Source organism: Gambusia affinis, linkage group LG17, assembly GCF_019740435.1.
Source record: "Gambusia affinis linkage group LG17, SWU_Gaff_1.0, whole genome shotgun sequence".
Classification (NCBI taxonomy): Eukaryota; Metazoa; Chordata; class Actinopteri; order Cyprinodontiformes; family Poeciliidae; genus Gambusia; species Gambusia affinis.
In genome coordinates this window covers 23,162,309-23,185,173 of record NC_057884.1, presented here as the reverse complement: position 1 = coordinate 23,185,173, position 22,865 = coordinate 23,162,309, and the positions used below count along the sequence as shown (strand labels likewise).

Genomic DNA, 22,865 nt, shown 5'->3' with positions numbered 1-22,865 from the left:
TATCAGGATTTCCATCAGGGGAAATTAAACATTTAAAAATATGGAAATCCATTGCAATTATTAGAACATTTGAAATGTTGAGCACACAGAAATTAGAATTAAAAATTAAAATGAGACGTTTTCAGAGGTTTTTTATCAATATGATTCGGCTGTGGTCTTAAAAAATGTCATGTGGTGAGACTGTGATTTATCTTAAAATAAAGTATTTTCCATGATTTATTAAACATTTTTTATAAGTTTAATTTTACTTAAAGTGTTTAAAATCAAAGTTTTTAATTTTCTTTGTATTTTTCTGACAGTTTTTCCCCTGAAAAAAATGAACCAGTTCCATTTATAATTGTTTTATATTTTTCTTCACCATTTCATCAAACTGTGTTAAAAATAAATAAACTCCAGTCACTTGAGGATACTGTATTAGTGATTAATATTTCTGCTCCAGAAATTAGATATTCCATTTTTAGTTCAATACATTTACTTTTTAATTGGTCACCAAATGATTTATAGAATAAATGTCGGCCAGTAAACGGGTCAAAATCCTTTAAAAAATAAAAATAGTTTTACATCCAGTAACAGTTCATTACAAAAAACACAAATTAAACACACCAATTTAATTCACATAAAAATTAATCAACTTTGTAACAAACATTTCAAACAGATCCTCATAAAATCAGAATGTTCAGTAGATTGATTTTATTTTATGAACTTTTTAAAGTTTTATTTTAAAAACTTAATAAAATATAAATGTTCAATCTCCCAAATGTAAGTACAATAATGACAATAGAATAATTCAGTTTAATTTAATTATTTTAAGCAGAACCAAGTATGATAAATAATGTAATCATTCACAAGTTCCCCAAATGTGAGATTCTTTCAAAACAGAAAAGATTTCAATGAACTTCTAAACCATCATGTTACTCCTGGGTAGAGACGCTCCCATCAGGGTTTTTCCTGCCGGTTCTGATCACCATGAGGTCCGATCACTGCCGATCACAGATATTGATCACATGGATTGGCTGTTAATGTTTGGCTTTAGGTAGAAATGTTACTATGTGATCTGGAAAAATGGAGCCATAAAATTTGAGCAGGAAAAGAACAAAATGAGCAGCAAATGAACCAAATGCAGAAGAAAAATGTTTTTATTTAAAACACATGAAGAAAAACTGCAGCAAATTTACAAAAGGAAGATTTAATATTCAAATCTGACATGTTGAGAAAAATAGGAGCCGATAGAAACAGAAAATGATCAGTGATTGAGAAAAACTGATCAACATTTCAATGAAATCTGATGAATGAAAGGAAAAAATAAGAGAAACAACATCTTGATATTCAGTGTGAAGCTTTGACTGGAAACAAACAGAAAAACATGAGGATCCTGGAATAATCCTGGAATAATCCCAGCTTCCATTTTTAAAGGACTGGAAGAAGAAAAAGTTTCCAAGGATTCAATCAGAATTGTTTCACCAAGAAATAGATTGTAGAGACTGAACTATCTGTTCAACAGTGAGAGAGTTTCTCTGACAGGAAGAAAATCTTTAGACTCTTTAGATTCAAATCAGCACAGAAACACTGAAGAGGAACCAGAACTGGACCACCAGAACCCAAATCCAGGAATCAGAGGTTCAGTGAATTTGGTGTTGAAGGTGTGGAGGAGGATCAGTGAGTCAGAGGAAACTCTGTAGAAGGACAGAATGCCAGCAGGACAGTCCACATACACTGATACTCTGTTAGAGACAGAGGAGGAGGAGAGACGAGTTTGTATGTTATTGTACCAGACAGAGTAACCATCATCATCAGAGCATCTCAGACTCCAGGAATGATCATTCCATCCAAACCAACAGTCTCCACTGTTTCCTTTCCTCCTGATTCTTCTGTAACTCACTGATATATCAACATCTCCTCTCCACTCGACCTCCCAGTAACAGCGACCAGTCAGACCAGTTCTACACAGCAGCTGATTCCTGTTATCAAATCTGTCTGGATGATCAGGATATGACTGAAGCTCCACCAAATTTGTCACCTTCCTGTTGTCTTCAGACAGTTTGAGTTTTCTGTTCACTGTGTTTGTGTCGATGGTGAGTTGACAGGAATCTGATGGAGAGAACAAACACAATCCAGCTGCAGTTATTGATCATTTATTGATACTTTGATGATGACTCCTGAATGAGTGATGTGACAGTTTGAAGATGGTTGAATGTGAGCTGCTTTGTTGTCATGAATCAGATGAAAAACACACTTACACTTCCTCAGACCTGGTGTCAGGAATTGGACTCCAGCAGGCTCCACCCTGAAAGGAGGAGGGGGGTCAGACCATCAGTATCTTTCAGCAGCAAACATGGACATTACATGTCTCTCAGACACACATTGTCCTCCACTGAGACAGGAACAGTCCAACATTTGGATTGCAAACTGCAGTGGATGTAGGAAGGACAGTTGGTGCTGCTGCAGCACAACTCATTTCTCCAAACACAGGAAAAGCTCCAACAGAGAGGAGAAAGGAAATCCCTCAGTAACAACCTGAAGAAACTCACTGCTCTGAGAGGGAAATGACATCATCACTCTACTGATGATGTCACGCTCTGATGTCACTGATCAGGAGCTGCTGGACTTCTACATATCCAGCACCAAGAAGAAGAAGCAGCATCCTGAATCCAGCAGCTGCAGTAATGGCTGACATCTCATCCCTGAACAAAGCTTCTATTTCATCCCTACTGACCGCCAGAGGCCGGGTGCCACATAGTCACGTGGCACCCGGCATTCAATCCCTTTGTTCTTCTCACGCGCAGGTGTGTTGAGTACAGGTGTGTGGTCGTGTGAAGCTGGTTGCTTCTGTGTGTACCACTATTTTCCTAGCTGCTTGTTGCTGGTAGCCGCGAGACCGGGTTTGGTCAGAGCTGTGGGTAAGTCTCGCCCTCTAGATCTGCGGTCGCCGCGGCGACTGGTAAGTTTTTGTCCTTTTCTCAGCAGTAGTTTACTGTTCGCTTTGATTTGCCACGTTAATTTTTGTGGCTCTTTTGACTCACATTAGCGTTTCTGCTCGCATCGAGTTCTTCTATAGTTTCGGTTTCGGTATAGTTACCGACTGGGCGGGCGCTGCGCCGCATAGTCAGTTGCCGATGGGAAAGGTGATGTGCAAACGATCTACTGTTGCTGCACCTTTGGTGCCGGCAAAGCGAGCCAGACGTACCGATGGAGGGAGGTTGTCCACAAGAGTGGATCGTCTCACTACTGAGCTGGCCCAAATGAAAGCCCTCCTCCAGTCCTTTCAGGCTGATGGTGATCTCGGGGCGGCTCTCCCTCCCGAGCAGGATGGAATGTCAGCCAATGATGAAGATGCTATGCTATTTTCCGACAACGGATGGCAGGATCCTGACGGCTATGCAGGAGGCACCCAGGGTTGCTGTCTGCAATTCCGCCGCCGGCCACTTATCCCCGGCCGGGTCAGGATGACTGTGATCCACGAACTGGTGAAGGCACAGGCACTGAAGCAAGAAATCTGCACCTTCCTGGCCAAGGGTGCTATAGTGCCTGTGGACCCCCTGCTGGATCCACGGGGCTTTTATTCCATATATTTTCTGGTTCCAAAGAAGACCGGGGGGCTACGTCCAGTCTTGGACCTCAGAGGCCTGAATGTGTACTTGAAGGCCATGCCTTTTCATATGCTAACCACCAAGGAAGTGTTGCAGGCAATTTTCCCGGGCGATTGGTTCACTTCCATAGATCTCAGGGATGCTTATTTTCATGTTCCTATCGCTCTGCCTCATTGGCGTTTTGCTTTTCAGGGGAGGCATTTCTAGTTCAGGGTCCTCCCGTTCGGGCTTTCACTGTCTCCCAGGGTGTTCACCTGATGTGTTGTAGCGGCCCTCTCTCCTCTGCAGGCACAAGGATTAAGGATCCTCCCGTATCTGGACGACTGGCTCATTTGTGCCGCGACACGGGACCAGGCGGTTTGAGATACTCTGTTAGTGCTCCAACATGTGGGATGCTTGGGCTTGCAGGTGAACATGGAGAAAAGCAGTCTGACTCCTTCACAGGAGACTGTCTTCCTGGGCATTGCCATGGATTCCATCTAAATGACTGCTTGCCCGACACCCCAGTGGGTGAACAGTATATTGAGCATGCTCCCGAAATTCAGGCACGGCATGCCACTGCCTCTTGTGCGGTATTTTCAACTTTTGGGCATGCTTACAGCTGCATCCGCCGTAGTGCCCTTGGGGCTGCTGTCATTTCGACCCTCCAGATGTGGTTGAACAGCTTGAATCTAGACTCCACGCGGAACACTCATCATCTCAGAAGACTTCGGGTGGGGCCTCCGTGTCTTCAGTCTCTGTCCCAATGGAGGGTGAGGTTGTTTATGACCACAGGGGTCCCGCTTGGTTTCCTCCCGTGTCATCGGGAAGTTGTGTTTACGGATGCATCCTCCACGGGCTGGGGTGCAACCTGGCGGGGTCAAATGCCACAGGGGACTTGCTCCCAGCGGCAGAGGAGGGAACACATCAATGTCCTGTGTGACAGTCCCCTCCTATCCAGTAGGGGTCTCTAGTCTAGTCCACTATTTGTTTTTTGTTCTTTCAGGAAGCAGGTGGATGGACTGTTGATTGAACGCACCCGGTGGCTAATAAATACTGGCATCTAGTCAGTCACCAGGCCTGCTTGGTTGGCCTCCGGACCTGACCGGAACAGGCAGCACTGCTCCACACTTCTCTCGGACTGGCTGAACAGTCCTCTAAGCTTATACTTTTTTTTTTAAACAAATAAATTGTTTCTTTGGATCCGCTCGTCTGTCTCCCATTTTTGTCATTGCCCATGGGGGGGGCGTGACAAATGGGGGCTCGTCAGTTTGAACCCAGATTGGAGATCAGCTATCAAGTATTGTGCTTTGATTTGTGAACGCTGGCTTGTTGGGGGACGTTGACGAGCGTGTTTGGTGAGTGATGCAGCCATTGTACATCTGTTTTGAGAGAGTGTGTCTGTGTAGCAGTTTGAGTGATCGCAATCGTAGTAAGTCGCGGTGGTTCTGTCCCTGCTAGGCTTAACAACTACTTCCTTTATGGAGTTTGTTGTGGGGGGGATTTTAGTGTGGTGTGAACGTGGGCAGAGCAGTTGTCTCGGGAGCACATCTGGAGTTGCAGGGGGGTCGCCATTTATTGGTTGCTTTTCCGGACTCTCGGCCGTTAGTGCATAAAAACCCATCACGGTAACACCCGAAGACTAGGGGGGGGGGAGATTAGTTAGCTTTTGGTTAGGCAGTTAGAAGGACGGGGTCACTGTGACGCTGTGGTTGTTTTGGGATTGTGGGGGCTCATAGTGCTGCTAGTGGGACTGGAATTCAGGTGTTTGGTGACTAATTGGTAAAGCTATGGCTGCTGTTGAGTTTTTACGAGAGCCGTCTGAAGAAGGGTTGGAGCGCTGCACGCGAACAATTGTTAAAGATCGCTGAACATTTTCAGTTGGAGGTCGGTGATAAGCGGTCTAAGGATAATATTAGAGCTATCATTAAAGCTAATCTGACTGACTCAGGTGTGTTAGGACCAACTAAATTGCAGGCTACCGAAAGGTGGTTGGAAGCTGATGCTTTTGACACTAGCCTGACTTTTGAACAGAAGCGGGAGCTGCTTTTGCTGCAGGCTGCGATAGAACAGAAAAGATTAGATGTGAAAAAAATGGAGTTGGAAGAATGTAGACTGCGGTTAACTGGTGAGGGCCACGCCCACCTCGATGCTTCCGGTAGGGGAACTTCTAGCTCGTTTGATGTTGGCAATAATCAGCGTTTGGTTCCTCAGTTTTCTGAATGGGATCCAGAAACTTTTTTCTCCCTGTTTGAACGTGTAGCTCACATATGTCAGAGTCAAGGCCCGCGGGCCACATCCGGCCCGCGAGAAGATTTTCTACGGCCCCTGGGATGATCTTGATTTATTATTAGAACCGGCCCGCAGACCGCAGCAAGCCGGCACGCACCCACCCCCGCACTTCGCACTTCTGCTCGATCCTCACAACGCACGCACTTCTTCGATCCTCACAACGACGCCTGCTCGATCCTCACAACGCGCACGCACGCACCCCCCCCCCCCCCCCAAGGCTTGGGCCGGTACGCTGCACTAGACTATATGCGTCATTTAAAAAAATTTCAATGAACATTCGATCAGTCCGGCCCTCGGCTTGTAGCTAAATGTTTTATTTGGCCCTCCGTCCATTTGACTTTGACACCCCTGGTGTAGCTGATAGCAGAGGTTGGTCTGATCTAGATCGGACACTGCTTTTACAGTGTGTGTTCACAGGCAAGGCTCAAGAAGCATACTCTGCTCTTACAGTGGATGAAAGTAAAGTTTATACCACTGTGAGGAAGGCTGTTTTAACAGCTTATGAGTTGGTACCAGAGGCGTACAGACAGAGGTTTCGGACATGGCAGAGGGGTGGGAAACAAACCCATGTTGAGTTTGCCAGGGAGCTGGGAATCCATTTTAATAGGTGGTGTGCTTCCTTGAAAATTAGCACTTTTGTTGACCTCTGTAATTTGGTTGTCCTGGAACAGTTTAAAAACTCTGTTCCAAGTCATATTGCTGTATACATCAGAGAACATAATGTGAAGACAGCTGCTGAAGCTGCTAAACTAGCAGATGAATATGTTCTTTTACACAGAGGTGGCCGTGGGTATCAAACTGGCAATGATTTTGGCTACAGGAGTGGCAGTCAATCTTTTGTGGGGGGTCATGCGAAGGAGGAAGGTGTTGGTCCTGATCTGAACAGTAGGTCAGAACGGGTTTCAGGTGGGCATGTTTATTTGGATCCAACTGACGTATGTCATTATTGCAAAGCCAGGGGCCATTGGAAGCGTGAATGCCCTAAACGGGGTGCTCAAGTGAAATCTGCTGCGTTTGCTGCCTCTGAAAAACATGCTGGTTTTGTTTCCTCCAAGCAGGTGGGAGTAGGACGGAAGTACACCTTGGACCAGGGGGATTTTTCTCCTTTCATTTCTGATGGCCATGTGTCCATAGTGGGGAGTGATGCTACAGTGCCGGTAAAAATTTTGAGGGATACTGGGGCTTTTAATTCATATATTGTGAGCTCTGTATTACCCTTTTCTGAGGAAACCAACACTGAAGATCATGTTTTAATGCAGGGAATGGGTCTTTTGGTGGAACAAGTTCCACTGCATAAACTGACATTGACTTGTGGATTGGTTCAGGGAGAGGTTATTATGGGGGTGCGCCCTGCACTTCCTCTTGAGGGAGTGGATGTAATCTTGGGCAATGATCTTGCTGGTAGACGGGTGTGGACTGATTGTCTGCTGCCTGCACCCATAGTAACTTCTTCCCCTGTGTTAGGGAAGTTGGATGAGAGTGCTCAGTGCTTCCCTGGGGTTTTTACAGCTTGTGCAGTGACACGAGCTATGTGTCGGGCTGAGTCTGCATCTGTCCCTGACCAGGATGGTGGGGGAATAGAGGAAAGTGATTTCTTCTCTCTATATGTCCCTGATTCTCTTTTGTCTGTTTCTCATAGTGACCTGATGGCGGAGCAGAGAGCAGATTCTTCTCTTCGTCATCTGTTTGATCAGGTTGTCACTGAGGAAGAGAGTGTGGCTAGAGGGTACCTGTTGAAGGATGGATTGTTGGTACGAAAATGGGTGGTACATGGGGAAGATTTTGTTGGTGGTCCACTCTGGCAGACTGTTGCTCCCTCTACGTTTCGCAGTGAAGTGTTGCAGGCTTCCCATGATCAATCAAGGCATTTGGGGGTCCACAAAACCTATTATTATATCCTGCGTTATATTTTTTTGCCTCGGTTAAAAAAGGATGTGTCTGAATATATCAAAACCTGCCATACTTGTCAGATGACAGAAAAGCCAAACCAGAATATTAAGCCGGTTCCCTTGTATCCAATTCTGGCAATTATGCAACCCTTTGAACATCTTATTATTGATTGTGTTGGTCCTTTGCCTCGTTCTAAAGCTGGAAGTAATTATTTGTTGACAGTAATGTGTCAGACAACAAGATATCCAGCTGCATATCCACTCCGTACTATTACTGCTAGGTCTGTGGTGAAGGCTCTGACCCAGTTTATTTCTATTTTCGGTATTCCGAAAGTTATCCAATCTGATCAAGGTTCAAATTTTTCTTCTCATTTATTTGCTCAAGTTTTGAAACTGCTCCAGGTGAAACATAATCAGGCTTCTGCATACCATGCTCAGAGTCAGGGTGCTCTTGAGAGGTTCCACCAGACCCTCAAGTCTTTGTTGCGTAGTTACTGTGTGGAGTTAAACCGGGATTGGGAGGAGGGTTTACCATGGCTTTTGTTGGCTGCTCGTGAGGTGGTGCAGGAGAGCACTGGTTTTAGCCCAAACGAGCTTGTTTTTGGACATGCAGTGTGAGGGCCACTTAAACTGTTGCATGATGCTGTGAAACCTTCACAACCCCCGATTAAGTTAATTGATTATGTCAATGGTTTTAGGCGTCGTTTGTATGTGGGGGTGGAAATGGCTAGAGAGAAGTTGACCTCTTCTCAGGAGAAAATGAAGCGCATTTATGACCGTAAGGTGGAACATCTGTGTTTTAGTCCTGGTGATCAGGTACTTGCATTATTACCAGTTGTCAGCTCCCCCTTCCAGGCTAAATTTACAGGCCCATTTACAGTTTTGCGCAAGCTATCAGATCAAAATTATTTGCTGGCAACGCCAAAGCGGAGGAAGTCAACACAACTTTGCCATGTAAATTTATTAAAATCATATTACACTCGGGATTCACAGGTGTCTGCCAGTAAAGATGAGGAGGCGCAGGTTGATGAGACTGTTTCTGTAGTTGCTACAATGGGTTGTTTGGGTTTCTTGTCTGCCCTTCAAAACGATGAGGTAATTCCACCTAGTGAGAGTTTGTTGACTGGCAGGCTAAACAATTCTGATGCATTGAGGAATTTGGATTCTTTATTTTCACACTTGTCTCAGGAGGGGATCGCTGAGTTAATTGGTATGTTTAATGAATATCATTGTTTGTTTGGTGACGTGCCCAGTAGGACACACTTAATCCAACACGATATTGATGTAGGAGAGGCACAACCAATTCGTCAGCATTTTTACAGGATATCTGAAGCGAAGCGGAAGGTCATGGATGAGGAGATTCGGTACATGCTTGATAATGGTATTGCTGAACCCTCTGCATCTAGCTGGGCATCACCTTGTTTGTTGGTGGAGAAGGCAGACAAAAGTTTTAGATTTTGTACTGATTACCGGAAAGTGAACATGGTTACAAAATCTGATGCTTACCCTATGCCACGCATGGAAGACTGTGTTGATCAGGTGGGTTCAGCTCAGTTTGTCAGCAAATTTGATTTATTGAAGGGTTATTGACAAGTTCCATTATCTGAGAGAGCTAAAGAGATCTCTGCCTTTATAACTCCCTTTGGTCTGTTCTCTTATTCTGTAATGAGTTTCGGATTGCGAAATGCACCGGCAACATTTCAGCGTCTCATGAACATGGTTGTATCTGGGTTGGAGGGATGTGCCGTATATTTGGATGATGTGGTGGTTTTTAGTGATACGTGGAATGAACATCTGGCTCACATACGTAAGCTGTTTGAACGGCTGGCTGAAGCACATCTCACCATTAACTTGCAAAAGTGTGAGTTTGCTAAGGCCACTGTTACCTATTTGGGTAAGGTGGTGGGGCAAGGGACTGTGCGTCCAGCAGAAGCCAAAGTAACTTCAATTTTGCAGTATCCTGTACCAACCACAAAAAAAGAACTCCAGCAGTTCCTGGGTCTCGTGGGGTACTACCGCAGTTTTTGTAAGAACTTCTCTACGGTGGTTTCTCCGTTGACAGATTTGCTGAAGGATAAGGTGAAGTACACCTGGTCAGCATCCTGTCAGAAAGCTTTTGATGATGTCAAATCTGTTCTCTGTTCTTTCCCTGTTCTGGCAGCTCCACGATTGGATCATCCTTTTGACCTGCATGTGGATGCGAGTGATGTAGGTGCAGGTGCTGTCTTATTTCAGAAAGATGATAATGGGGTTGATCGACCTGTGAGTTTCTACTCTAAGAAATTCAACCATTTTCAGGTAAACTATTCTGTCATTGAAAAAGAAACACTGGCATTAATTTGGGCCTTACAGCATTTTGAGGTATATCTCGATTCTGGCAGTGTTCCTCTGGTGGTTTATACCGATCATAACCCCCTAACATTTTTGCATTCATTGCAGTGTCCGAATCGCAGATTGATGCGGTGGATGTTGTTTTTGCAGCCTTACTGCCTGGATATCCGCCATATTAGAGGCTCAGATAATATTGTGGCAGATGCTTTATCCAGGGCTCCTTGTCCCTAGATTTAAAAATCATGCCTTTAATTTTTATTCCCCTTCTCTATAAGATCCTGATAGGCTTCTCCAGTGCCTAGAGTGGGTGAGCTGTTAAGGTGGGGACTGCATGGGTGATTGTGGTAAGGCAGCAAACTTTGTTAATGTTGTTGTCTCCTGGTTATTTAGTTGAATTGCTGTCTTTTTGGAGTTCCATTAGGGACTCCATTTTTTATGGGGGGGAGTGACAGTCCCCTCCTATCCAGTAGGGGTCTCTAGTCTAGTCCACTATTTGTTTTTTGTTCTTTCAGGAAGCAGGTGGATGGACTGTTGATTGAACGCACCCGGTGGCTAATAAATACTGGCATCTAGTCAGTCACCCTGCCTGCTTGGTTGGCCTCCGGACCTGACCGGAACAGGCAGCACTGCTCCACACTTCTCTCGGACTGGCTGAACAGTCCTCTAAGCGCATACTTTTTTTTTTTAAACAAATAAATTGTTTCTTTGGATCCGCTCGTCTGTCTCCCATATTTGTCATTGCCTATGGGGGTGCGGGGGGGTGACACCTGGAATTACAGGGTGTACTTCTGGCTCTTCAGAGCTTTCTTCCAGGCTTGCAGGGGAAGCATGTGCTGGTGAGGTCAGACAACACCACTGTGGTTTTTCACATCAACCACCAGGGGGGAACCAGGTCGAGGAAACTGTTGTGCTTGACTCAACGGCTCCTGACCTGGGCAGCTCCATACATGGCCAGCCTCAGAGCAGCCTACATCCCAGGGCCAGAGAACATGCCAGCAGATTTTCCATCCCGTCAGAAGCCGCTTCCAGGGGAGTGGAAGCTTCACTGAGAGGTAGTGGAGTCCATCTGGAAGGTCTTTGGCAGGGCGGACATGGACCTCTTTGCCTCAAGGGATGCATTTCACTGTGCCCTTTGGTTCTCATTGGACAACAGCAGCCCGCTGGGCCACGATGCTCTGGCACACAACTGGCCCCGGACACTCCTTTATGCCTTTCCACCATTCAGAGTACTTTTTCAGACTCTCCTCAGGGTACGTCAGGAGGGGCACAGGGTTCTGCTGGTGGCCCCCTGCTGGCCAGCGAGGACTTGGTTTCCTCTACTGCGCGAGCTCAGCTCCGGCTCACCAATGCATCTCCCCTCCAGAAGGGATCTTCTTTCCCAGATGGGGGGTCGGATTTTGCACCCCAAACTGGACCGGCTCCAGCTCTGGATTTGGCCCCTGCAAGGCTGGGGTCCACTTTCTCAAGATACACTGGGTCAATAGGGCGTACAATGGCTAATGCCTGGGCGCTGTCCATGCGAGCTGTCTATGCTAACAAGTGGGTGGTCTTTGCGACCTGGTGCCGTAATAGAGGGCGGGACCCGGTGCAGTGTTCAGTTTCTGACATACTGACCTTCCTGCAGGCATTACTGGATCAAGGACGGTCTCTGTCTACCCTAAAGGTGTATGTGGCTGCCATTTCCTGTTGGCAAGTTGGGCTGAATGGTTGTTCTGTGGGCCGTGACAAGGACATTGTACTGTTTTTGAGGGGCGCTTGGCGTTTGCACCCACCCAACCGCCCTGTGGCACCGGCGAGGGACCTTTCTCTTGTGCTTGAGGCTCTTCTGTCCCTCCCATTTGAGCCCCTGACATCAGCAGACCTCAAATGGCTCTCACTGAAGACAGCGTTCCTTTAACCTATGATTTCCGCAAAGCATGTGGGGGAATTGCAGGCTCCCTCGATAGCCAAGCCCTGCTGCCGGTGGAACCCTGATGGCTCAGGCGTTACACTGTGGTCTGACGTAGCATTTATTCCTAAGGTGTCACTGGCGGCAGACAGTACCCAGCCGCTCCATCTTGCCAGGTTTGACACTGGAGGCCCCTCTGAACCACTGTGTCCTGTTCGTGCCCTTGAGGCATATATTAATGTCACGGCATCCTTCCGAAAGACAAATAGCCTTTTGGTTTGCTATACTGGCTCACGGAAAAGTCAGGCACTTTCTAAGCAGCGACTTGCACACTGGATTGTGGATTTGATCTCCAAGGCTTATGCCTTGCAGGACCAGCCACTGCTGGCTGGAGTGAAGTGCCACTCTACAAGGGGCATGTCAACATTGTTTGCTGCCATGACTGGGGTGCCATTGGATGTTATATGTCGTGCGGTCTCCTGGAAATCACCTAGTACCTTTACTTGGTTCTACAGGGTGAATGTGGCTGCGCCCCATCCACTTCAAGGAATCCTGGAGCAGCATACCTCTACATCACATTAGGGTGGGTGATGTGGTGGTTGTCCCTTGAATGTTGCAGATTCCTCGTGACCTTGTTGACATGACTCATCCAGAGCTTGAAGAACCGCCTCTGGCGGTAAGTAGGGATGAAATAGAACGAAAGTTACTACCGTCACTACGTTTCTATGAATCCCGGATGACCACCAGAGGGCTTGGACCCTCGGAATCTCTTCTTCTCGCGAGAAGATTGAGGGATTGAATGCCGGGTGCCACGTGACTATATAGTCACGTGGGTCCTCGGCAGGTCACAAGTGACTTTGTTGTCATTAGTACTTGACCTGGGCATGCTCAAGAATGATCATTCAGTGCTTGAAGCACCGCCTCTGGCGGTCATCCGGGATTCATAGAACCGTAGTTACGGTAGTAACTTTCGTTTGCAGCATCAAGGTGACTCTTAGCACCAAATATGGACAGATTTCCTCTAAAGGGGGCGGAGCCAGGATTGGATGAACCAGAAGCAGCTTCCAGGGACAAACCTTGGGAACCTCTGGAGGAGAACATGGAGATGAGATTCCTGCTTTAATCAGTGGATTCATTGATAGAAAACATGACGACTGAAATATCTGAGAACTGCAGCTCCATTTTCTACAGATCTGCTGGAACATCAGATAGAAATGAAGAATTTCATCATTTCACATCAAATCTGTTCATCTTCCACAGATACAACTGAATTATTGAGCTGAACTGGTTCTAAAGGTCTGGATGGTAAAAACATCCATTGTTTTTATGTCTCATTAGTTTCCAGAAAGAGTTGAAATGTTTCAGAAGCTTTTATCCAGCAGCTCAGTAAAGATCTCTCCTCTTTCCAACCTGATTTAGTCCATGAAGCAGAACATCTCTGCTGCTGCAGCAATAGGAGGAAACTTCTCCAGCTCTCAACTTCTACTGCTTGGAAACAAATCAGGGAGGAACAGCCTTTTCTCCAGGCTGCCTCCTCCTGACTCTAGCGCCACCTACTGGCTGTTCACCAGAGGTGGAGAAAGAACTCAAACAATGTACTGAAGTAAAAGTACAAATAAACAGACAAAAATGTTCTCTAGTAAAAGAACCACATTAACATTTTTACTTAAGTAAAAGTAAGAAAATACTGACTTTTATAAATACTTAAAGTATTAAAAGTAAAAGTACTTGCTTAATATTTTACCTAATGGCTAAAACAATATCATTAAGTGTACCGATCATATTTAATTTTAATACATCAGTAATGAGCCATTTAATGATCAATGCTGCAGATAAATCATGTATTTATTGTTTTCTCTCTGTGAAAACAAGAAGCTTTTATTTGTTAATGATGATCATCATTTGTTAATGATGATGATGATTTGTTGCTTACAGTTAATGAAAACATGACATTTCTGATCAGATTACAGATTACCGACCCTTCACACCCCCACCATAGACTGTTCTTCCTTCTGCCCTCTGGAAAGAGGTTCCGCAGCATCTGGTGCAGGTCCACCAGGTTCAGAAACAGCTTTTTCCCACTTGCCATCAGACTGCTGAACTCTTAACTGGACTGCACTCAAAAACTGGTCTCCACTTCATGTACATAGCTAAATAACTTCTATTTTACTGCCATTCCTGCACTTTATATTTAATATTTATATTTATATTTTATTGTATATTTTATTTATTCTGAGTAACCTCATGGAACCTCAAAACATTGTCCTGAGCCATATGCAACGAAATTTCGTTATGTATACACCCCTGTGCATACAAAATGACAATAAAGTCTGTCTAAGTCTAAGATCAATAAAAACAATTAATGCAGAAATGTCAGTCTAATGAAAAATATGTTTAATATCTGCTGAAGTTGTTTTAAAACCTGACAAATGAGCCTCATGGGAACCAATATTGTAATTTATTGAATTTGACTGTAAATGTAAATATGAGATGGAGATTATTCACATTAATTCAGTAACCAGGATGTGGAGGAGTTTAACGTTACTGGGACATTCATGGCAGGAGACGCTGCGCTCCATGCGCCCCGACCGCAGTAATCAATGTTACTGCCAGTTCACGCTGCTTACAACTATTTAATTGTTTTATTTATTGCAGTTGATTTAAACTAGAAGCTTGGTAAGATTACATAAAACTTCTCTAACCTAAATCAATTTAACATCCAAAACTCAGACAGCGTTTAGCAGCTTAACTTTCCTCCATTTGTTTTTCAGATTTGATGGTGAATTTTTGAAAGCCAGCAGTTCATGATATCAGGGAGGCAAAGGCACCAGAATCATTGATTACTTTCAAAGTAATCAGTGGGGTCATTACGACTGGGGTCGTTTGACTTGATTGTGTACCTGAGTGTGCAGCTGTTCTTTTTTGTTGATTGGTGCCTGGAGGACGATGGGGGACGTCCGATTGGTCGCTTCCTGGAGGAGGACTGATAAAAGCTGGTGACGCGGACTTCCTGGCGTTCCATCCTCGGCTCATCCCCACCGACCACACTGTTTGTAACGTTTCGGAGTTTGTAGGAGTGAGCTGCCGTTTTTGTTTCTTTAGTTTTCTCCAGTTTTTTTATTAGTTGGGGAGGTAAGTTTTTGTCATTTGGTTTATTTACTTTTAATTAGGTAAGTTGGTTTATGTTCAGATAGTTTTCTTTTGTTTGTTGTTTTCGGCACTAGCTCACTCTGAGGTTATATACTCCACTCCTTGTAAATTGAAAATACATCTCTTTAAAATAAATATAATATAAAATGTTCAATTTCGTTTGTGTTGGTTGCTTGGGGATCTGAAGAGGATGGATCCTTTATGTTGCGATCTGGCCATGCCTAGACGGGTCGTAACACTAACCAACAAATCAAAAAGCTCAAAGCGACTTGGATGTAACTTGTAACGCAACACTTTATAGAAATGTAGTGAAGTAGAAAGTACAGATACTGTAAAATGTAGTGGAGTAAAAGTTCCCATGATTAAATCTACTTACGTACAGAAACATGAAAAATGTACTAAAGTTCAGTAACAAAGTTCTTGTCCCAACAACCAGGATCAGGTGAAGAACCTCTGCAGTCCATGATGCTTCCTCTCCCTCTTCTAAACCATCTGATGGGCTGATATCATCCCTCTACTTTATCAATAAAATGTTTTTCTTTCTCTTATTACGATTCCATTATTTATCCTAAATGTGACGTCAGAGCTGTGGATCTGGAATCTGATTGGTCGGATGGATATTTCCCTGGTTTTCCAACATGAAGGATCTCTGCCTTTTTCCAAGATGTTGGGAATTTTTCCCAAACTTTATTGAACAATCCCAAAAGCTTTCCCAACTACTGAAAACCTAAACACATTAGTCTTTTCTTGGATCTGTCTAAAAGGTCTTATTATTGTTTTTAATTTCTACCACAGTCAACAGAGAACAATTCTACTTTTTCACCATCATTCACTGCAATTCTTCATTTCCTCTGGAAAACAAGGGATTTCCATTTTCTCCTGATTCTTTTGATTCTTTTGATCATTTTCCAGATGTCGCCCCCTGGTGGAGAACAAACTACTAAATAGATGAAACTGTTAAAATTCTCACTTTCTTTCTTTGCCTCATGAATTGTTTTCTTCACTTTTTATGTAAATTATATTTTTTAAAATCCTGAAAGTTGTGAGTTTTGTTTAAAATCTAAAGTTCTTTATTTTTCTCTCATAACTTTTAAACATCCATCTGACCAACATGGAGTTACTTTTCTTCTCATCTTTGCTTCTTGGGGCTGATTGGTCTGGAGCTCCATCAAATATTGTTTTAAAGTTCTTTCTGTCATCAGTAGATCATCATGGAAATCTAACTGAACTTCTTTTATTCATTTAGTCAGAGTCCCTATTAAACTATTAAACTCATCCCACTCTTTAATTTTCCTTGTGAGCCGTTCTTAGTCTGGAGAATATTCCAGAAAACTGGGTAATGATCTCTGCCTCCAGATGAGACGTCTAAATATTTAATTATCAAATTAAACATTCAGCTTCAAACTAAATGTTTCCCAGCAGACTGACTAAAGACATTTCTCCCTCTTCCTCCTCTATCAGACCTTCTCTGCTCCTGCAGCAGGTTCCTCCATACCTGAGAGCTTCCAGTCTCCAGTGTGGATCCTTCAGTCCAGCCCACAGCAGCTTCACTCCTGAGTCTCCTGGATGATTGTAGCTCAGGTCCAACTCTTTCAGATGGGAGGGGTTGGAGGTCAGAGCTGAGGCCAGAGAAGCACAGCCTTCCTCTGAGACCAAACAGCCTGATAAACTGCAGACACACAATTCATCACAAGATGAGAAAATGAGAACATTGAGGTAGAAACAAAGGTTGGAAATTATATATGGATGGATTTGTAACGTGTGGAATAAATTCGAAAGCCAAGCAATTGCTTGGATCTGTAATTATGCTTGTTTTTGCACCTAAGATGCAGCAATTTATCAAGTGTCCAGAGTTACCTGAGAGTTTCCAGGTTGCAGTTTGGACTCTTCAGTCCAGCAGAGAGAAGCTTCACTCCTGAATCCTGCAGGTTGTTGTTACTCAGGTCCAGTTCTCTGAGACTGGAGGACTGGGAGCTGAGAACTGAGGACAGAGCTTCACAGCTTCTCTCTGAGAGGTTACAGCCACTCAGTCTGAGGAGACAGAGAGAAAAATCTGTTATTAAACAATTCTTCAAAATGTTTGTCTTTTTTCAACACTGTTCCTCTTTACTGATTTAAGGGACTGTTTTATATATAATTATGTTGCCTTTTGTTGTGAACTGGTTCAGTCTATAGATGGGCCTCCAGCCATGAAGGACTGAACTAAAGGCAACAAGGAGGCTGGCAAGAGAAATATTAAATTCCTCTATGAACTAAATTAATCCCATGTCAGTTTTAACAGAAAGAGTCCAATGAAGCCTGAGAATCAAGGCTGGACTGAAGAACAGCATCAGGTTTAGTTTGAGGATCAGCATCAGAGCTGGTTTGAGGGAAAACAGCAGCTTGAATCAAAGCAGAGAGAATCTGGAATTTCATCTTTCCATTTTTTAACTGCTGGATACAGAGATGGAAAACTGAGCAGAAACTGACAAAGTTGTTCATTTGAACAACAAGCTAACTATTTATCTTGAAACTAAATGTTTCCCAGCAGACTGACTAAAGACATTTCTCCCTCTTCCTCCTCTATCAGACCTTCTCTGCTCCTGCAGCAGGTTCCTCCATACCTGAGAGCTTCCAGTCTCCAGTGTGGATCCTTCAGTCCAGCCCACAGCAGCTTCACTCCTGAGTCTCCTGGATGATTGTAGCTCAGGTCCAACTCTTTCAGATGGGAGGGGTTGGAGGTCAGAGCTGAGGCCAGAGAAGCACAGCCTTCCTCTGATACCAAACAGCCTGATAATCTGCAGACACAATTCATCACATGATGAGAAAATGAGAACATTGAGGTAGAAACCAAAGTCTGAACAGGATATTTTAATGTGAGGAAAAATGTCACTAAATTAACCTGTCAATAATATGAAATAGTAATAAAACTCTAATTACTTGAGTAAAAAAATAATAAAAAATCAATATTTGTCACTTATAGAACGGATCAAAATAGAAACGTCCTTCTTTGTTCCTCAGCAGGGAGTTCAGTTTTACCAGCAACAAGTTTAAGGTAAATGGAAGAATCAGATATTAAAGAAAAGGTAAAAATAAAAAATAATACTAGACCATACAGTAATAGACACTTAAAAACTCTGCATGTAACAGCCAGGATGTAAATAATTAATGAGTTTTTTGGGAGCACTTTGATTAGAAAGTCTAACAACTCCTGGGAGGAAGGATCTGCAATAATGCTCTTCTTTCTTTAAAAGCTGGATATCAAGAGTCTTTGTTGCTCTGATTGTTTCACTGGCCTGGTGGAGCAGATTTGTTCCAATAGATAGATTTATAGTTGATGCATTTAAAACCAGGAGAGTGGACCAATCACACAGCTGGTGCCTCTACATGTTGCCTTGTGCTGCCATTGGTTGACCTCTGAACCTGGATCGTCTGCACCTCTTTTCACTCAAACTGGACACAGGCTGACCTGGATGGACATGGGCGTAAATCCCAGGTGGGTCAGGGTGCCCATTCCCCCGTAATTGTGGAATTGTCCTCTCAAATAAATCATGAAAAAAACCTTTGTAATTAAACAATATCATCATAAAAATGCAAAAGAAACAAAGAATGAAGTAAACCTGCCATTCATCTAAGAAAAGAATAAGAATAAATTTTAAGGTACCCCTCCACACACACCATTCTTAGAACAATGGTTCAGTCCAAAGTGTAGGAGGAGCAAAAGCAGCTGAATGGCACAGGCTCTGTTAGAGCCGGTAAAGTGTAGGAGCTAGCTGTTAGCTATTAGCTGTGGTTCTACAGTACAAACAAAAAACCCTCCAGTAAGTAAATACTTAAAGCAAAAGACATGTAACACATTTTATTTACTTTCACTGCTCAATAGGAAGAAACACACTAACAAAAATCAGACGACAGTTTGTTCATTTCATTACTTTGGCTGAATCATGATAAACTGCATTGTTATGCCTTAAATAAAAGTATCAAAATTGGCTACGTTGCTTTCATAGATTTAGCTCCTTTTTATTGTTGAATGTAGCCAATTATGTTTAGCTCTCTAACTCTTACTTTAATAAGAAGAGTTTGAAACTGGAGGGGTTGAGTGTTACCACTAGAGGTCAGCTCTGTATGAGAGCCGAGAGCAGAGGAGCTATTGAAGCTGATAGTAATACAAAAAAAGTATGCCTTTATTTTTTATCATTTTCAATGTAGAGCCTTTAAAACCACAAAATAAAATAACATTTTTTTAGTAGAAAACTCTGGTGCTCAGCCTTAAGTTGAAGTTATGATACTTGAAATTGTATCATAAGTATTAAATTTCTACATATTTATAGGTTCTCATCAGTCCAGGACATGAAAAAACTCCAATTGTTGCAGTTCGTATCACAGTTCCACTCTGGAATTCACTGAGTTCCTGAGAACAACCCATTCTTTCACAAATGTTTGTAAAAACAGTCTACATGCCTAGGTCTTTATTTTCATTCACCTGTTGCAATGGAAGTTATTGGAACACCTGATTACAATCATTTGGATGGGTGGTCAGATACTTTTGGCAATCTCTGCTAGCAGCTAGTGGATAGAAATCACTAGGATTGAGAACATTTTACCTGAGAGTTTCCAGGTTGCAGTTTGGACTCTTCAGTCCAGCAGAGAGAAGCTTCACTCCTGAATCCTGCAGGTTGTTGTTACTCAGGTCCAGTTCTCTGAGACTGGAGGACTGGGAGCTGAGAACTGAGGACAGAGCTTCACAGCTTCTCTGTGAGAGGTTACAGTCACTCAGTCTGAGGAGACAGAGAGAAAAATCTGTTATTAAACAATTCTTCAAAATGTATGTTCTTTCAAATCAACAATGATTTTATTGGCCAGAGAAGGAACTATCTTATTTTACACGTTTGTATTTGTTGTGAACTGGTTCATTCTATAGTTTGACCTCCAGCCTTAAAGGACTGAACTACATGTAACAAGGAGGTTGGAAAGAGCATTATAAAATTACACAATTAACTATATTGATTCAATTTCAATTTTAACAGTGGAGCAGTTTTGCTGCTTTAATATGCAACATTATACTCAGCTGCTGAAGAAAGTCTGTTTCTTTTTTACACAACTCCCCTATGGGACAATTTGTAGAGACAATGAACCAATATATAAATGGAAACATTAATATATAAACATAATTAGCAGATTTCTATTCATCAAAATAACTGCAGTAACAATCTGTGTCCTTACAGAGCTTTGTTGGAGGCTTTAACCACTGGCAGCAGCCTCAGAAGAACCTCCTCTGAAGCAGAGTATTTCTTCAGGTCAAACACATCCAGATCTTTTCCTGATGACACTAAGATGAAACCCAGAGCTGACCACTGAGCAGGAGACAGTTTATCTGTGGAGAGACTTCCTGAACTCAGAGACTGTTGGATCTCCTCCACTAGAGAACGATCATTCAGTTCATTCAGACAGTGGAACAGATTGATGCTTTTCTCTGCAGACACATTCTCACTGATCTTCTCCTTGATGTACTGAACTGTTTCCTGATTGGTCTGTGAGCTACTTCCTGTCTTTGTCAGCAGACCTTGTAGGAGTCTCTGATTGGTCTGCAGTGAAAGTCCCAGGAGGAAGCGGAGGAACAAGTCCAGGTGTCCATTTGGACTCTGTAAGGCCTGATCAACAGCTCTCTGATGGAGAGATTTTAGGTCAGATTTACTAAGTAATGAAGACTTCTTAGATCTTTGTGTTTCTTTCATCACATCAGTACCAGAGCTGATAAAGGTCAGATGAACATGAAGAGCAGCCAAAAACTCCTGAACACTCAGATGGACGAAGCAGAACACCTTGTCCTGGTACAGACCTCTCTCCTCTTTAAAGATCTGTGTGAACACTCCTGAGTACACTGAGGCTGCTCTGATATCGATGCCACACTCTGTCAGGTCTGATTCATAGAAGATCAGGTTTCCTTTCTGCAGCTGATCAAAAGCCAGTTTTCCCAGAGACTCAATCATCTTCCTGCTCTCTGGACTCCAGTGTGGATCTGTTTCAGCTCCTCCATCATACTTGACCTTCTTCACTTTGGTCTGAACCACCAGGAAGTGGATGTACATCTCAGTCAGGGTTCTGGGCAGCTCTCCTCCCTCTCTGGTCTCCAACACATCCTCCAGAACTGTAGCAGTGATCCAGCAGAAGACTGGGATGTGGCACATGATATGGAGGCTTCGTGATGTCTTCATGTGGGAGATGATCCTGCTGGCCTGCTCCTCATCTCTGAATCTCTTCCTGAAGTACTCCTCCTTCTGTGGGTCATTGAACCCTCTGACCTCTGTCACCATGCCAACACATTGAGGAGGGATCTGATTGGCTGCTGCAGGCCGTGTGGTTATCCAAAGGAGAGCAGAGGGAAGCAGTTTCCCCCTGATGAGGTTTGTCAGCAGAACATCCACTGAGGTGGACTCTGTAGCATCAGTCAGGATCTCCTTGTTGTGGAAGTCCAGAGGAAGTCGACTCTCATCCAAACCATCAAAGATGAACAGAACCTGGAAGTGTTCAAAGCTGCAGATTTCTTTGGTTTCAGTAAAGAAGTGATGAACAAGTTCCACCAAGCTGAACTTTTTCTCTTTCAGCACATTCAGCTCTCTGAATGTGAATGGAAATATGAACTGGATGTTCTGGTGGGCTTTGTCTTCAGCCCAGTCCAGAGTGAACTTCTGTGTTAAGACTGTTTTCCCAATGCCAGCCACTCCCTTTGTCATCACTGTTCTGATTGGTTGATCTTTTTCAGTTTGGACTTTAAAGATGTCTTCTTGTCTGATTGTTGTTTCTGGTCTGTCAGGTTTCCTGGATGATGTTTCAATCTGTCTGACCTCATGTTCATCATTGACCTCTCCAGTCCCTCCCTCTGTGATGTAGAGCTCTGTGTAGATCTGGTTCAGAAGGGTTGGACTTCCTGCTTTAGCAATCCCCTCAAACACAGACTGGAACTTCTTCTTCAGACCAGATTTAAGTTGATGTTGACAAACTGGAGCAAAATGTCCTAAATTAACACAAGAACAAAAATCAAATAAAGAAAATATTTTTTTTGAATTTTGGTGTATCATTTCTGAAGTTGTTTTGCATAAATGTGATTCCATCTCTTCAAATTTCAGTAAATGTGTGATTTATCTATCATTTCTAATCTCTGAAGAAATGCTCTTACTGCTCTGCAAACGATCAGCCAGCTCCTCCTGCTTCATTCTCCTCAGGAAGTTCAGTGTGATCTTCATCACTGCCTCTCTGCTGCTCCTCCTCTGCTCTTCATCTTCACCTTCCAACACCTCATCATCTCTCTGACTCTCTGAACATTCTGGGTAATCTGGACTCAGAACTTTCTGGATCTTCTTCAGTTCTTTCTTCACAAAAGTGACAATGTTGTCCTCCAGCAGCTGCAACAGAATAGTAGATGAAGGAATCATCAGAGTGAAATCATGCAGCCAAACACCATTTGGACAGACTGACAGTCCTCTGGTCTACAAAGTGCATAATGAAGGTGACTTTGAACAGAACTCATGGAAATGTAGTTGCTGTTCATATACAGACCATAAATATGGAGTCCAGCTCTGTTTGATGCTGCTGGGCAGACGGACAATCTAAGCTCAGCTGGTTCATTCTGTGGAGGAAAAAGGAAAAATTAGGAAGAGTAAATTTTCATCCAGCAGTATTCACACACAAAATCACCAAGAGTTTCACATTAAAATCTTTAATATGGAAGATCAGAGCATCACATGAACACAATTGAAAGGAAATTCTAAA

The 22,865-nt window shown here is 43.4% G+C and overlaps 2 protein-coding genes across 3 annotated transcripts in view; one reads left to right on the top strand and one right to left on the bottom strand.

The window, feature by feature from the left end:
• Positions 1-1,120: 1,120 nt before the first annotated feature.
• Positions 1,121-22,865, bottom strand: part of LOC122846992 (NLR family CARD domain-containing protein 3-like) — a 165,289-nt gene continuing 143,544 nt past the window's right edge. The window contains exons 1-7 of one of the 2 annotated variants that reach the window (XM_044144332.1): positions 22,653-22,720; positions 22,273-22,498; positions 20,319-22,110; positions 19,700-19,873; positions 17,720-17,893; positions 2,238-2,284; positions 1,121-2,088 (exon numbers count right to left, since the gene is read on the bottom strand). In XM_044144332.1, coding sequence (XP_044000267.1) covers positions 1,553-2,088; positions 2,238-2,284; positions 17,720-17,893; positions 19,700-19,873; positions 20,319-22,110; positions 22,273-22,498; positions 22,653-22,655 — 2,952 coding nt within the window. In that variant the 5' untranslated portion in view covers positions 22,656-22,720 and the 3' untranslated portion in view covers positions 1,121-1,552. Of the gene's footprint in view, positions 2,089-2,237; positions 2,285-17,719; positions 17,894-19,699; positions 19,874-20,318; positions 22,111-22,272; positions 22,499-22,652; positions 22,721-22,865 lie in introns of those variants that run through there. The other variant, XM_044144331.1, reaches the window with a different exon arrangement.
• Positions 6,115-14,105, top strand: LOC122847010. The gene is made up of 2 exons (XM_044144360.1): positions 6,115-7,584; positions 9,909-14,105. The coding sequence occupies exons 1-2, from the start codon at positions 6,167-6,169 to the stop codon at positions 9,931-9,933; spliced, it is 1,443 nt and encodes a 480-aa protein (XP_044000295.1). The 5' UTR covers positions 6,115-6,166; the 3' UTR covers positions 9,934-14,105.

Excerpts from the sequence above, each read along its gene's own strand:
- LOC122847010 (XM_044144360.1), top strand. The coding sequence starts at position 6,167 with ATGTTTTATTTGGCCCTCCGTCCATTTGACTTTGACACCCCTGGTGTA. Across the intron at positions 7,585-9,908 it reads GAAGAGAGTGTGGCTAGAGG|CTCCACGATTGGATCATCCT; the intron begins GTACCTGTTGAA and ends CTGTTCTGGCAG.